Genomic DNA, 16,599 nt, shown 5'->3' on the forward strand with positions numbered 1-16,599 from the left:
TTGGTGCAGGGGACATAAAACCCATGCACAAAGGAGACCTCTCCTTAATCACAGGCATTCTGCACATTTCCAGGGCTACCAAGAATAAACAGTGATGATACCTAACAGAAGGTTGAGGTATTTGAAAAGGGAGTACACTCTGTGTATTAAGATAGTGAGCTTTTAAATTCCCCAAACTGTGATTTAGATGAGCCTCTGTGAGTGGGATAGAAATTCCAGGGAAGGGACTGCTCTGGTAAAATCTGGATCCTGCTGGCCAGTTAGAGTTTTAGAGCTGTGTGCACCAGATGTGGCCTACCTTCCTCCACTGATGCCTGGCTTAATAAGCCTCTACAAGTCTCTACAAGCTCACCCCACACTCTCAGGATACAGAGATCTAAAAATAGCCTCTAAATTCAGTTACCCTCTGCCAGCCAAGTGGAACCTCACCTAATTCATTTAATCCATCTGTTTAATTTCCTCGAGAAAATGATAATGTGATAGCCTGCATGCTTTAGAAACCAAGAGAGACAGATGGGAGTGGGCTTCAACCAAATTATTAGAGCAGTTTTTCATTTTTGTAACACTGTATCACTTTTGCGTAAATGTTGTGTGTTTTTCGGACCACGGCAGCGTTTGCTGCCTACGTGTTTTTCATTGCCATGTCAGTCATGAAGTAGCTGTGTTGTCTTAACCCTGTGTGTCACTGTAATGTAACTCCCCAGTGGGAGTGTGTTCAGTTGCTGCTTTTGCACTGCGGTGTGTGTCTGCTCAGATTCTGTAATGAGAACTGCAGGAGAGAGGTCCCTCCAAGCCTGGAGCCAGTCTGGACATAGTTAGCTCCCAGTAGAGAACAGATATTATACACACACGCACACACACACACACACACACACACACACACACACCTACACACACACACACACACACACAAAGAGCTGACTCAGTCTGCATGTCCTGCAAAGAAGGGATTGTGAGAGGAAGAGTATTTGCCAGACTTGATGAGAAGTCAGAAATGTCTTTGTTTTCCTCCATTGATAACAAATTATAGATACATTGTACACACTGAAGCAAACACTGTTGTAAAGACAGGCCTGCTGCAGTAAAGTGTGCTGCGCTATAAGAGCATGGACACCCCCAGGGCCGAGATTCTCTGCAGCAAAATTTTCCAGACTAATCAAATTTCTCTCATACAGTAGGTTCTGTGTGTTTGCTGAAATGTGATGACATTATCATTTACAACTGTTCCAAATCTAAAAAATAATGTAATCAAGGGTCTGAACAATAGATAGGTCTCTTAGTATTCTTCAGAGTGCATTTTTCAGCAGTTGTATAATTTGACACATTCCTCCATTATATTGCTGACAGAAGCTCCCCAATGTTAAGACAAACGTGTGTGTGTGTGTGTGTGTGTGTGTGTGTGTGTGTGTGTGTGTGTGTGTGTGTGTGTGTGTGTGTGTGTATATGTTGGGGGTAGGAGGGGGGTATTTGGCGGTGGTATGACATAATAATGCCTCTGACATGATTGTGTAAGGGATTTAGACATGTTTCATAGCATGAAGGTTTGCTGAATCGGATTGTTAGAGGATCCAGTGTTTATCTGGCCCTCTGCTTTTGGACAAAAGCACTGGCAAGTGACATTGCTTTCACAAAACGGTATTGGGAAACGGGGATTATCTGGTTCAGATAATGTAATCCTTAAGTATACAACCAAATTCAACTACGCCTGTCCTGTTTTGTTTCTCTACATTATAAACAGCGTATGGTAAACGGGATGACAGAGTGAATACACTGTATCTTAATACTTCCAAGCTTTGGGATTCATGTCTCCCATTAATTATTATATTAATTGATTACATTATATTTAAAGAATAGATAGATGAAAACAGTTGTGCTTGAGTTTATTGAGCTTAATTACCTGGACATCTAGCACTTACAGAGGTGTTTTCCCAAGGGTATGTAAATGATGGGCAAAAAAATATTGATCCACCCATAACGACAGAACAACAGGGTTATCTGCTCTACCATGTTCCTCTGTGTGCTGGCCCTCATTAGACAACTTACGTGCAGCTTTTATACCTCGTTGTGCCATTTACACTCACAAATCTGATGTCATGAAAGTAATCTAACTACCTAGTCACCTAGGTAGCTAACTAGTTAACCACCTACCTACTGTACCAAGCTACCTGCTTACCTATCAACCTTTTTTTTTTATGGGGACACCATTTCCATTAATTACAGTATTCTGTATGTCAAACATACTACAGGAGCCATTTCATGATTTCATTATTTGTGGAAGTCACTCAGTCATGTAGCACCTGATTTCTGTTTTAATAACAACAAAAGGTGAACTGGAGTTTCTGTCTCTAAACTAGTTTTCATATTCAGACATATTTAGACTAGACATCTCAAAGATTCTCAATCTATTTTTGCCATGCTAGTCTGTTACAGTTTTTTTTTGTAATGTTTGATTTATTTTTGATTTTGCAGGATTATGGGGATCAGAGATCAGACAGATAATCTGACCAGGAACATATGCAATTTGTGTCTCTGTGTGTGTCTCTGTGTGTGCTCAGGGGACTGTGTACGTAGTATGACAGATTGCCCAACTTTGGCTGAATCAGACAGAGTCATGCTGCAGGTCATTCATTAGGTACAGTAAAACCTTGGGGAGCAGACAGCTCTTTTGAGCTTGAAGACAAAGATAAATGCTTGGAGTTAGTCTAGCAAATGATGACTGCTGCTGCATGGGATTTGCATTGAAAACCCACAGGTAGGCCATCTTTGTTTTGATACACTTTTTCTATGTGTCATATCTGTTTGTGATTGATAGGACTGCATTAGAAAAGTGCATGTGGCTACTTAGATATTGCTTAGTCTAGGGAACAATATGACTTGCAGATTCAGAGCCATTTTGCTACACAGTGCTTAGATGTTCGATGCAGTGAGGGCCCTTTTGTCGGTCTGCTTTCTTTGAAATGGCCTTGCGACTTGTGACTTGTGATTATTTTCTTTGATCGGAAAAGAAAAGCTGATTTTTCACTTTTTCAACTCTGCATTCTTGGCTTTTTTTACTTTTTAATGACAGCTGAGGGTGATTTATTTTGTTATTCTGTCATCTCTGACTGACATCTGTGCTGCAGAATACAGGACAAGCTGCCTCACCATAAAATCTCTTAAAGCCCTAAGCAGCAGCATAAGTAGGCACTTCACATGGATGTACACATACACCTTGTAGGAAGACAGGCTGTCCATTGATGCACCATCTTCATTAGAATGCAGAATCAATCTTATCACAGGGAGGATGATGTGACAGTTGTGACAATGTTCTTTGTCTGAATATTAAATGATAAATGCAGTGAAGTGCAGATAGGATATAGAGCCTGCTTTCCCAGAATTCTCTCCTCTCCTAATTATGCTTTGGCACTCATCAGAGAATTGCAACAGAAAAACATATTTAATCGGATAGGATGAGCAGAAAACTCAAATGCATGTGTGTGTGTGCACGTGGATGTTTAATAATCTTGCTCCACTATATACATAGATAGTGAGTGGCTGTCACATGATTGCCCAGAGTGGATAGGGACATCATGGGGGTTGGGAATGGGCGATTGTTGTAGGATAAGAACAAAGCATACCACAACCTTGTAAGTGCTACTGTTTAAACTAGTTGATGTACATTTTAATGATTACATTTCTCTAATTTACTTTGAGAAAATAAAAAAATGTAAAAAATAAAAATGTGTAACAACTTCAAATGTTACCATGCTCATTCAATATATTTCTTTTCTGATAGGGTATAGTAGTTCAACTTACATTACATACGGTGCTGCTACATTTTGGATTTATTAACTGTAATTCAGACTACAGACTGCTTTTACAAATCTTATGAAGGTCACTGGAGCTAGACTTTTAACTTTTGCTCATAATTTATCATTCACTCCCATTCCAGACAGAGAGATAAGATGACAAACTGCAGTGTATTCCTAGAAATGTTCTGTAGTTTCTCTCTACAACACCTACAGCAAAATAACAAAAGCAAAACTTGAGAGCACAACAGATCTTCCAGTGTTGACTTGATCTTTGGTTTTCCAGTCTTGAGGCTTTATAGTGCTCTGCTACTCTTGAATGCTGTGGTGATGTGTTATTTTTGGCTGATATTATATGGAAATATGGGGTGTGTACAGGATGTCTCTGACCTGGGAGGAATGGCATCTTTCGGTCACTATTATGCACTGCTTTGTTTTGGTTCATAACTTACCCAGATGGAAGCTTGTTGATAAGGAACATTTTTGGTTAAGTAGGAGAAGTTTGGGACCCAACATCTCTTTATCTTATCTGATGAATTATTTCTTTATTGTTCAGAACCTCAAGCTCTCTAATATTCTTAATTTTTATTCTGCTGAGAAATGATCATTTTTTAGTTAAGCCTCCCACACATGGGTGGAGCTCCCTGAAGGGATTCAAGGGTGAGTCGGTCAGATTCAAATGAATTACTACTTCAGTCTCTTTCTTGGGGATGTAATAAAACATTAATCCACCATTACCGTTACCACCATTTCACACTACTAAAGTCTTCATTGGTACGTTGATTAAAAATGGAACTGACTGTTTTTAGATATTGGTGACACTGTTGCCTGTTAAAGAGATATTTTACGTGTTTCAGCATATTTCTTGTGCTCTGTTATGATTGTCTACAGTAAGGTCTCAGTGGTTTCGTTTTGTTTAGCTACCGATGACAGCGCTATCAACAGCGCTTGTTGCACACTATTCTCACTGGTCTTTCCTGTGTGGAGCTTGCAGTTTCCAAGCCCTCCGACTATCTCCTGCCTGAGATTTCCAGCTTTAACATTCCCCCGCACTTCACATCCCCTTCTGTCCTACATTGCACAGCAAAGTGATTAGCTGTGTTTGGCTTTGCAATGTTGGTTGGACAGATGCTCCAGTTCAGTAGCCAAAAGTGCTAGGCAAAAGTGTGCAGTCTCAGGTTGTAAAAGAAACAAATTTGATCTAGTTTGCTACTTTACATATGGTGCTTAATAGTTTGAATTATTTTGAGCAAATTTGAAAGTCATTTGGTTTAATGAATGTGATTATATATAAATTGTCTATAGCAGTCTCAGACCTCATCCGACTGTGCTGCGAAAATTGCGCTTTAGTCAATCTGAATGGCTGACTGAAAAAGATCACAACATCGTATTAATTATCCCAATTACATTCTGGAAATTTACAAGATGCAGCGGAATGAGCTATGATGTCTTCCTGTCTGCTTGCCCATCATTCCATTATGTCAGTGAGAGAGGAGCTGTGTAAGCGCGGGAAAGGCATGAAATAATTTTGGGTTAAGATGGAACATAATTACACGCATTTGATTAAATTCATTCTAATTAGGGACCTTTGTTGGTCATCCAGCCTGCTGTCCTGGCTGGCAGCTGCTCTCTGTGCCTCATTCTTGTCAGGTTCCCTGAGTGTGTGTTTCCATTTAAAGACTGAGTGCATCAAGATATCCTTCATCAGAACTGGCTACCTTTTACCTGACCTAGAATCACGGCCTATGAGTTCACTGAGGTCCAGACCTCTGTAACTATTTTCTAAAAACACAATAAGAAAATCAGCCCTATATAACTGTAAAATACAGAGTTGAACATGTCTGTTTTTAACCTTTAAATATCTGCCTGTGTGGATACAGATACAAGTAACCACTAACCACTTGGTAACAACTGAAGATAAACATAATATTTCTTTTGCCATAAATGCTCCATGTGTATGTGCTACTTCCTCTAGATCCTCCTCTCAGATTTCTCTCTGTCATTCCCTATTTACCATCACATAGTCTTTGCTGTCAAATCCAATTTGCAAACTCATAATTTCAGTGAGTGGAGCCTGTTAGGTATCACTGCTTGTGAAAGTAAGGATGCTTGGTTAAGCATATTTGTTGAAGAAGTGCTACACACTAAATATGCTTTTAAACTGATGACGCACGCATGCTCATTTTGGGTACTTGATGGTCCGTAAGTGACAGACAAACAAGGAAAATCCAGCAACATGATAATAGGCAAGAAATGTATGATTCTGTCTTATACATGATTCAAATTAATTAGTTAATAGTTTTTTCAATTTTGTTTTATTTTTCATTGTTTTTATTGCCATACTGTTCCCTTTTTATGCAGCACACTAAAACTATGGGTGAGTCCTTGCTGCATTGTGCATAGCTCATGCTTTGCTCTGTCAAAGTGTAAAGCCACACAGCAGCCTATCACATCCAGTGTGGACATTAACGGAGGACATGCAGCTGTTACTGTTTTCCTGCTGAGTGCTGACACATTGTTTTCACTTTGCGACTGTGTTCACTGTGATGACCTACCTTTGCTCAACTTTCATGGTCAAATTCCTTAATGTCAGTCATTTACATCTTGTTCTGACCTACAGAGGTTGATAGCTATGCATAGCACCCGGTAAGCCTCGGGAGAATGGAGGTCAAAGGTCACCATGTCATTTCTCATTAACCTCTGATTTCCAAGCGACTCATGTTCTTTAGCTCATCTGAGATTGGCTCAGACCTTTGATGATAAAGCGTCACTCAGTGCTGTGGAGGTGTGTCTGTATGTTTGTGTGTGTGTCAGTGAAGGGAAGCAATGTGCCTTTGAACCTCCCCTATTGATGTGCTGACTGGCGGAAGAGAAAAGAAGCACTGGCTATTCCCATTTCATTTGTTTATTTGTTTCATGCTAGAGGAATATTTGATTTGTTTTATGTCAGCTTATCACTTTGTTTGATTGATTGGACATTTTAAGATGGTCTTATTATTAGAAAATTATATCAGTACATGAGCTCCACTGATAACATCTGTGTACAAGCAACAGTTGAGATTAACAGCACGAGCTGATGAGCTTTGCAGACTGTCAGGTATGTGATACTTTTGCTGATGGTGTGTTTTTGTCTTGGTAGGAAATAATTTGCTTTGCAAAATCTTCTCTCACGTAGCTTGTCAGTTGCCCAAGAAGAGATTAGCCAAGTCTGATCAAATATCAGAATTTTGAAACCAACAATGTTACTGTGATGTTTAGAATTACACAAGGCAGTATTTTTATGTATAAAATCCTTGTACATCATTTTTATCAGGTTAATTCCAAATGCAGCGCTGCAACAGAAAATCGTATCCCGCTCCTCCTTATTAAGAATTTTTAGCCTTTCCACTTTCACTCATTTTGTGAGACATATTTCTCCTGGGCCACAAACACAATACTCTTGTTGATTTCCACAGTTGACTGTGTTTAAGCCCGGTGAGAAGCTTTTGCAGACTGTTTGTGTCTTAAAACTGAGAGGTTGGTTAATAAATTAAGGGACATTTTGGTAGTGCCTGGGTTGAAAACCAGAGTTTTCCCCATAACACATACTCACACATTCGCACACTTCAGATTCTGACATTTCTTGTTAGCACAAATGAAGAGATGAAATAAAGATGACTCCTGGTAGCTCTGGGTCATCATTATTCAGTAGGTAAGGTGCAGGATAAATCTGTGATATTAAATATTGACCTAAAGCTGCAGGGACCCTTTGTTGATTTATTCCCCAGAGTAATGCTTGCTCCAGAAAATCTCCAAACTTTTTTCTTAGTCACAGCATATCCCTGGCGCTATTGATCCCTAAGGTAAGTGCTTTGGGAAGTCATTTTTATTGTCATGGTTGGAGGCATTATAAAACCACAATTTCTTTGATGAGTTACTTTAAATCACCCTTTATAAATATTTATCAGTCAGCTAAATTTGTGCCAGTGGAGCAAAGGAAGTGTTGATGTGTTCACAGTCCTGTAGGTATCCATCTCGCGGTAAGGCCTTTTTCTCTCTTGCTGCAGGCAGTTGCCAGAACAACGTCAGTTTATAACATGTTTATAACAATGCAACAAAGAGCAGACCTTCGTATGTCTTCACTCTTTGTGAAGCCTGTGTTTGTACACTGAAAAGATAAATAACTGTTTTACATAATGGAGTGCTGAGGATGAATTTAGCAGTCTCACAGCTTGAGGGAAGACGCTGTCCTTCCAGTGGAAGCTTCTGTACCTCTTCCCAGATGGCAGCTGGGTGAACAGGCTGTGGCTGGGGTGGGAACTGTCTTTAATCCTTTTGGCTCTGCACAGGCACCTCACCTCATCAACATCACTGATGCTGGGTAGTTGAGTACCACAAATCTTCTGGGCGGTTTTAATCAGTCACTACATAGTTCTCCTTTCCTGTGCACAACCCATGCCAGTTTGTGATGTTTCAAGTTCCCGACTTGTTTTGTGTTGCTCCTCGGTAAAAGTTAACAAGAACTTGGCACAGACAAAGTTCTCTTAAGAAATACGGTTGTTTATCAGCTTTATATACCAGTGTGGAGATGTGAGATGACCATGACACGTTCTTTGTGATGTTGATTCCCAGGAACCTAAAACTGTTCAGCTGTTCCACCTCAGCTTTGTATCTTTTTGTCTCCTTTTTCCTGAAATGAACAATCAGCTCCTTGGTTTTTGCTAATGTTGTGCAGTAAGTTGTTTTTGTTTTTTGCTCTCCCCTTAGTGTTTGAAAAATATATATTCTAAATGAGTAGGAATGAAATGAGATGAAAATGATTAGCAACACCTATTTTGGAAAAAAACAAAAACAAAACCAATTTCCTGGACTAGAATCCAAGATATCAAGATTTTCACTGGTTCTTTTTCAGAATTAGCTTCTGTGCATGGAGAGTAGTGTGCTTGCATCCTAATTCTTTATTATTGGCCCAACACAGGTCTTTCTGGCATTCACTGCAATACAATTAGCTGTTGCCTTGCTTATGTTTTGGAACAGCATGGCCTGAAGGACCATTGTGACTGCAATGAAATGTGCTGTGTCAGAACTGTGTGTGTTGAATGTTAATAAGGTGACGGCTCTTTCAATTTTTGCCAAACCTTCTGTCTGACAGGGTTACAAACACTGGCAAGTTCTTGCACCTGTTTCTGCTCTCCACTGGGCCTGTTTGAGCCTGTCTGTACCACACTTTGCCCGGTGCTGCTTGAGTGGACCACTGGATGGCTACAGGTTCCAGCAAAGCAGACCAGGGTTTTCCTGTTTCATTGAAGCTATTTTAGACTACTGTACAGGTATGCATAGAGAACTGTTATCTGGTAGGGTTGTAATAACCATCATACTGTCAGCTCAGAGTTTCTGCAGTTGTAAACAATGACGACGATGATGATGATGCTGATTGTAGTGAATGAGTTCAATGACAGGGAAAGGCCAGTCAGTGTGAAATGTGTTTGGTTGGCTTCCTCATTTCCACACTGAGTGACAGTGGAATCTCCCAGTAACTCTATGTAGCAGACAGCCTAGATAATTCCTCCACAAATGTCAAAGAAATGAAGCTGAGCCAGGCTGCTGCTGCAGTGCTCTGCTATGAAACTGATAAAGGTCAGTCAATATGTGCAAATCCTGCTGCAGAATGCTTATCTCTTTAATGGCTCCCTGTGTCTGGGAACTGTGCACAAACCATTGCTATTAAGGCTTAATTAATTTTGCCTGCTAGGCCTGGGGGATGCTACAGGGTGTTTCTGGTGGTCCATGATATTTCTCTCTCACAATGTAATGTCCTGTCACACTGCCTGGGTGGGGTGTTGTACACACAGAAATGACTATTACAGAGTTCACTATTGGTTCATGGCACCTCGTTTGACCTCTCATGTGTTCATATGTGCAGCCCTTCTTTGATTTGCTTTTGTCTTATTCTATACATTATGCAGAAGCATATCATCTGCATCCAGGAGCTTGCTGATATTAATGATACATCTGTAACAGCTAATTGAATTGGTCTGTAATGGAAGTCAGCAGCCCAGCAAAAGTAAATGATTGCTGTTGTGTGTTCACTGGTGAGTTGTTGCAAAAGTTGATTTGTGTTTTCCTTCAATCAGCTACAATGTAAGGCCAACTGCAGCCTGCTATGTGACTTTCATTTATTTTTCTTTGGGGTTTTTGTTGTCTTTATTTGATAGAGTAGCTGCAGAGTGACAGAAAAGACAGGTGATGACATAAAGGTGAGGTACCCGGCGCCAATAAAAACGACTCATTCTAAGGGGACAAGAACACGATTCTTATTTTCAGGTGACTACACATTAATGAAAACATACCTATGAATATTATATTCCATTTCTGACTATAGAGATTCCTAAAAAAGTATATTCATATACTATACATGTACATATATATCAGGAAATGTGCCAATTGAGCAGTCCAAACTTTAAGTGACCAGTGTGAAGTCTAACTGGCGAGATCTTGGCCCCACATGTTTCATCCCCCTTCCTGAAGTAACAGACACCACATTGATGCTGTGTTGTGCATTATGAAGACTACATGTAGAGAGACAATAGGCTCTTCTTGCCTTTGTTCACAGCACTGAATACTGTAAGAGATCTTGTTTCTGTACTTCTCTGTGGGTTGGAACTTAAGTGTATCCCATTGTCTGAACGTATTTAAATTGAAGAGAGGTGTCATTGAATTAAACTGCTTCTAAATGAAAAATTAGTGGTGCGAAACAGCAAACTATTATCTTAAAAGAGCATCTACTATCTTCTATAGTAGATGCTCTTTTAGCTCCCCAATCCTTGTGTTTAGTCCATCTGATTCAATGTTTACCACAGGCCTACAGTATGTTGGTACCACCTGCTCCTCTGGGGCGCATTCCTCAGGATTAGTTTCAATTCCCTCTGAGCGTAGGTCACAGGTCAATGTTACTGTTAAACCAGTGTTTCAAAAAGTAGACACCAATGACCCTGAGGTGCCCTTTGAAGGGGCTCCAAGAAGGTTGTGAAGTTCTCTGTTTTACAAGTTAAAATCTATTTCTGGATCATGGTTTAAATATTCAACACTCTGTTTGTCTTGTGTTTAATATGAATGTCGTGGTAATCCTGGTATAAAACCAGTCCACTGACTGCATAGCAGATATATAGCAAAAGCTGATGTGAATGCTGCGTGTGTGTTTGTGTTTGTGTGTGTGTGTGTGTGTGTGTGTGTGTGTGTGTGTGTGTGTGTGTGTGTGTGTGTGTGTTTAGTAGACTCCACTGCTCACTGTTTTTTTTGCTGTAAATGTTACATGGAGCAACTAATTTGTATTGGAGAATGTGAATGTCTAAGGAGGTTGTCTTACTAAATGAGAAAAAGCTAATTTTCCAACAAGCCCATTTGTCTTCATTACTTTAGCTGCAATGCTGCCACTCAGAGGGTACCAGTGGTATACCTTTGTGATAAATCTAAATGTATGAGTAGTAAGCCATGACACCAAGGAACTGACAATATTTGAACCACGTAAAAAGACCCTTTTGACATTTTCTTAGACAACAGTGATGACTGAGGTACATGTCCATACCAGCAGCAGCTGCATAACTTACTTTTTCCTTAGAATATATTATGTTTATCAAATTCATTTCTGGGGAAGAGGGAGTGAGAGGTAGAAAGTAGAAAATGGAAAGGGAGGAGGATCTGATAAGCAACTGAGGTATTCCCCTGATAGGAGGGAGGTACATCTATACCATCTACCCAGAAAGTGTGGGGTGAAACTCTCAGACAGCACGCTTGGGCAGGAGAAAGCATAGATAAAGGGCTCCCCCTCCCTCCTGCTCTCATCCTGCTGGCTCCACTTTACTCTGCTCTTTGCGGATACCAGCTGCCTACGAGAGACCCTCTCTGCATCTTCCCACCTGCCCTGACAATGCTGAGAGGATTTCCATGACCTGCAGCACCACAGCGAGTCTAGCAGCTGATCCACAATGATTCACTCTCTCACAGCAGGTGAGACTGTCTCCACTGTGTGCATGATACAGCAGAGCATAGTAAGTAGCAAACAGAAGAAGAGAGATCTGTGTCAGTAGTGGGTATAGTTGGAAAGTTTTCTTTTTGTGTAAATGGATACAGGAGTTGTGATTGTAAGCGAATGGTGTAATCCCTGTCTTTGATGTGTGTTGTGGAGCAGTTTGAAGGCTCTGTGTCTTTCTATTGGTGTGTGAAAGAGAGAGAGAGAGAGAGAGAGAGAGAGAGAGAGAGAGAGAGAGGTGCAAACCACAGAGCCATGCCTCTGGTGCCCCCCCTGCCAAGATTTAGCCCTTGTGTTGGGCAGGAATTACTCTGAGCCTCTTGTTTTGCTGAAAAAAATTGGTATGGAATGCCACGGCTGAAGTGTAGACTCCAGTTGTTGCAGCATTGAGAGAGAGAGAGAGAGAGAGAGAGAGAGAGAGAGAGAGAGAGTGTGCTGATTTGAGCTGCAGTGCTACACATCTCTGAGGAGAAGCTTTGGCTGAACCTAAAACCAGGTTGCCTTTCTTTTCTCAGATTACCCTCTATTCACAGTTCAGTTTGCGTACTTTTACATCAAGGTCAACTCAGTTGATAGAAAATCCTTAATTTTCTGCTTTACAATTCTATGCATAAGGATCAAATTGGTTACAAAACTGGTATTTTTACTTCATATGTGGTAGGTTTTAACTGACAGACACTTCTTGTCTCATCTAGGATTGAACTCAGTCTTGTTTGCATTATGGCAACACTTCTACTGTACATGTAAACACTGCTACATTGAGAAAATCCCTCTTGAGGCTCTCTGCAAGGAGAGATGCCAGTCATTCTTTCTCTTCTTTATCTGGCCTTATGGAAGCAGGAACTCTACTTGACCTGATAGTTAGTGTTGTGGGGCCCTGTAACATGCTAATGGTGTGAGGCAGTGCCTTGTCCGTGTATGTTACCAATGAGCTAATATTACAAAAAACACTTGTGACTTATTGCTGTATTGCTATATTAGGGTACTTAGGTGCTTGTGGTTTCTTTTTACAACTGTGATATTACAGTATGATTAGTGTTTAGAGTAATACCTAATAGCCTTTTTGTATGGTGTAAGTAACTTGCCTTTATTATGATCATACTTATTTTGAATTTGAAGATAGATAACCTGACTAACTTCAAAAACTACATGTACTGTATGTGGGTTTCATTAAATGTATGTATTCATTAACAAATAAACATCTGCTGTAAAGGTTGAGATGTGAGTAATGTGTACACCATACCCTTAAGATGTTTTTGACTGGTTATTGATCAGAACTGCTGTGCTTGTGAATGATTCAGTTCAAGATTGACTGCACTCAAATCAATGTGATCTTAATCACCTTCTCAAATAATGTTATTGTAATATTATAGAATTATGCAATCCATGATTCATGTAGAGTCACTGCACACTATAATTTGTGACATTCAATTCTAGCAACTCTCACCAGCACTGACAAAAAATCTGTTTCCCCGGTATGCAGTGTAAAAGGCAGTGTGTTACAGCTCTTCCGCAGCAAGAGTTCATTTTCTCCTTTGGGACAATATTGTCACAAGCGTTGATGGAAGCTAGTTTTCTGCAAACAAATAGACCTACTGTGCTGCAGTGTTAGTACACCAACCGGGGGATGCTGCAAATTCCGTGACAAATAGTTCAGAAGTAATGCGGCTAAAACAAAAGCCTCAAAGAATGCAGATTTCTAATTAACAGGGGATGCTGGTGCAGTGCTGTATGTGCCCAGTGCAGCTCAGCAAATTATGAGTTGTTACCAGGAGCAAGCCTGGCCTGTGTGTGTGTGTTTGTGTGTGTATACATGATCAAGGAGAGCTGTTTATACAGTGTTTGTGTAGGTTTATATTTGATGCCATGTTTTTCGTGTGTGCAGAATCACTCAGCATCATTCCTGGTCAATACACACTCTGAACTTTTCTGAAATGTCAACTCATAAATCTTTCCACCCTGCTCAGTTTGTCTCCCCTCCCTTTGCTGCATGGTGATGCAGTGAAGCACCAATTTCTGTTTGTGTTATTCTGCATCTTTATAGTACTGAAGTTTTGCAGCTGTCCCTCAGAGGATTAATCCCTTACTGCTGGATATATAGTCATATATTTACCCTTGGTACACTTTAATTTAGGATGGTGTAAACATGTTTATCTTTAGCTATTTGTTTATCTGTAGTGTTTATGAAAAAAGCAGAATATGGATTTAGCTTCTGTATAGCAGTATACTCTATGGTTTTATTGCACGCTTGTGCACAGTATTTCACAGCTCCTGTTGAAAATAATGTTGTTGTTTTTTCTTCTATAATAGACGATGTATGATGGTGATGGGAGAAGATAAGAAAGGGTTTGGGGGAATAAAATACAGTACTAACACAAGGCAGACTTGAAAGCATAATATTGCAGTTCACTACACAAGACTTCAGCACTTTATATCTGTGGCCCACATACTCAGACAAATAGCTGTCTCCTTACTTTCTACACCTGAGTAGAGAGAACACACAGGACCTTATATATTAGAATATATTATATTGTATTTTTAATTGCAGAGGAGTTGCCAAAACTGGATTTTTCGATAACATTACATTTTATGATGTCTCTACAGAACACCAGCATCTAAAGCTCATGTTTATATGCACATGCAAATTAAAATTGAAAAAATCTCAGATGCACTAAGGATCAGAAAGCTGGCAGCATCTCAAGGGATGGTTCACAGTTTGAGGGGATAATGGATGGCAGTATTGAATACCAGGGGCAACTAACCAATCCTGAATGTCCGTGCACCTTAAGGCCTTCTGCAGAGTAAGGTTTTCTGTAAATCGTGAGAGAAACTACATGAAATGGAAATCTAAACACAATGAATGATTAAAGTTTAACCTGCCATGAGGGTTAGATGAAAAGCTTGGGGATTGGATAAATACATTACTGATTAGAAACTCATTAAATCTGTCTTTTTTATAAACCGTAAGACTGATCTGTTAAGTACAGTATGAGAAAGAAGTAGACCAATGTGATGATGCGCCAAATGTGTCAGAGACCTCTAATGTGAAGCCTTAGCTCAATACTGCAAGACAGTGTGTACAGATACTATTTTTCTGACGCAAATAGCACACATCTTGTCCTTGCCTAGTCACGTATAAATATACAGTAGATGACAAGAAACAGATACAGAGTCACGGAGTAATATTTCAATCCTCTCAACACCAGCACCTCTATCCACTTGTCTGTTTCTTATTCTATCCTGTGACAGTAACATGCGTTCATGCTCTAGTTAAAGCAATTAATGGCCCCATCTAACTGAAATCAATAAAACCTGGTGAGCTTGCTAAGAAAGAGTGCTGAGCCCAACACTTTGTGTAAAAGAATATGAGCTGTGGTTCCCGACCTGGCTGCAGAGCTACCATAGATTATTTTACAGTTGACGGCGTTCATTGTAAGCCAAACTTTTTTTGTAACCTCAACCAGCAGCCAAATAGAAGTAATGAAACTCAGTCATACGGGGACGTGATCGGGCCGGAGTATGATTAATGACTTGATACAAATTTTGTTTTCTCTCCATCCTCCCTCTTTTCCATCTCCCTCTGTCCTGCAGCCACAATCTTAGGGCTACATCATTTCGGCACCCTGTGACTGGACAGATTTCCCCTGAAAACACAGAATACACACTGCAAGACAGGTGAGTGGGTCTTTATTTTCTCGGGAACAGTGAATATGCTGCATGCTTAAATGTACAGATTAGGTTAGTTCAAGGTCATGAGGGAAATATTCAGTGATAACGCATATGACGAGGGGAGCTGTCTATTCCGCAGTAACAAAAACAGTTCTTTAGGAAAATGACCTGCAGTCGCAGTCAGAACACTAAAAAAATCCAATTATATATTATTATATTCATTATCATCATGACATTCATAACTGACTGCACTCACTTGTCAGTGGATGTGGATCCCAGAGACTCTTGAGTATTATTCTTGTGTTCATATTACAGTCATGAAGTCTGGAGTCATGAATCCGTCTCATCAGTCAGCCAAGTTACGCTTATGTTGGCTTTATTTGTTCTGGTCTATCTGGGCAGTTTTTTCTCAATGAAATTTAAGTCTAGAAATGGAAAACTGGAAAAATGTGTTTCTGACATGGACAGTGAGGTTTTATGCCAACTAACTTTAGTTTTTCAAGAATGACACTTCTTTGAGTTTGTACCATTGTACCAGAAAGGTGATATTGCATTGTTTTCATTTACTACAGTATATATTGCCACAACAGGGCAGTCAGATTTATTGTTGTTTTATGTCATTGTGTGAATCTCATCCTGCAAAGCCATCAAAGCTGCGTGGCAGGTTTAGAGCACAATATAAGGCAGCAGGTGTCTGATCGTATTTAAGCTGGCCGGTGTAAGATGATCATGCATAGCACAGATTCCACTATAGCCAGAAGGAGGTTGAGAGACAAGCATGTGACCTCCACATTCTCACTAATTAAAAGACGGTCTCTTAAAGCAATGCAAAACTGATTGTGATTCATCTGTATCCTGCGCTGTCTTTAATTTCCTAAAACTCTCCATTATCCCTAGTTAAGTTCTGTTGAGCTGTGGATTTGTATACCATCATGGGGCTTACTTGCATATTTTCAACAGTGATTCTTTTACTTTGAAATGCCAGTAATCTTTTTAAGCTATGGTAAGAATAGCATCAGTTCAGAAGGTTCAGAATTCTAGTCTATGAATACTATATTCCATTTCTGCTAATAGAGCCTCCTAGATGCTACACACTGGATATTTAAAGATGCTTTTCATCCTAAGGCAATATAT

General features: G+C 39.9%; 1 protein-coding gene across 22 annotated transcripts in view; it reads left to right on the top strand.

Moving 5' to 3' along the window:
- Positions 1–16,599, top strand: part of plekha7b (pleckstrin homology domain containing, family A member 7b) — a 67,360-nt gene that overhangs the window by 16,263 nt on the left and 34,498 nt on the right. For 21 of the 22 annotated variants that reach the window (XR_007880922.1, XM_051379356.1, XM_051379350.1 and 18 more), the window contains one exon: positions 15,388–15,471. Coding sequence is in view for 20 of the 22 variants with exons in the window: in XM_051379356.1 (XP_051235316.1) it covers positions 15,388–15,471 (84 nt within the window). In the remaining 2 variants the exon portion in view is untranslated. Of the gene's footprint in view, positions 1–11,568; positions 11,775–15,387; positions 15,472–16,599 lie in introns of those variants that run through there. The other variant, XM_051379368.1, reaches the window with a different exon arrangement.

This window comes from Dicentrarchus labrax, unplaced genomic scaffold (assembly GCF_905237075.1).
Source record: "Dicentrarchus labrax unplaced genomic scaffold, dlabrax2021, whole genome shotgun sequence".
NCBI classification, from domain to species: domain Eukaryota; kingdom Metazoa; phylum Chordata; class Actinopteri; family Moronidae; genus Dicentrarchus; species Dicentrarchus labrax.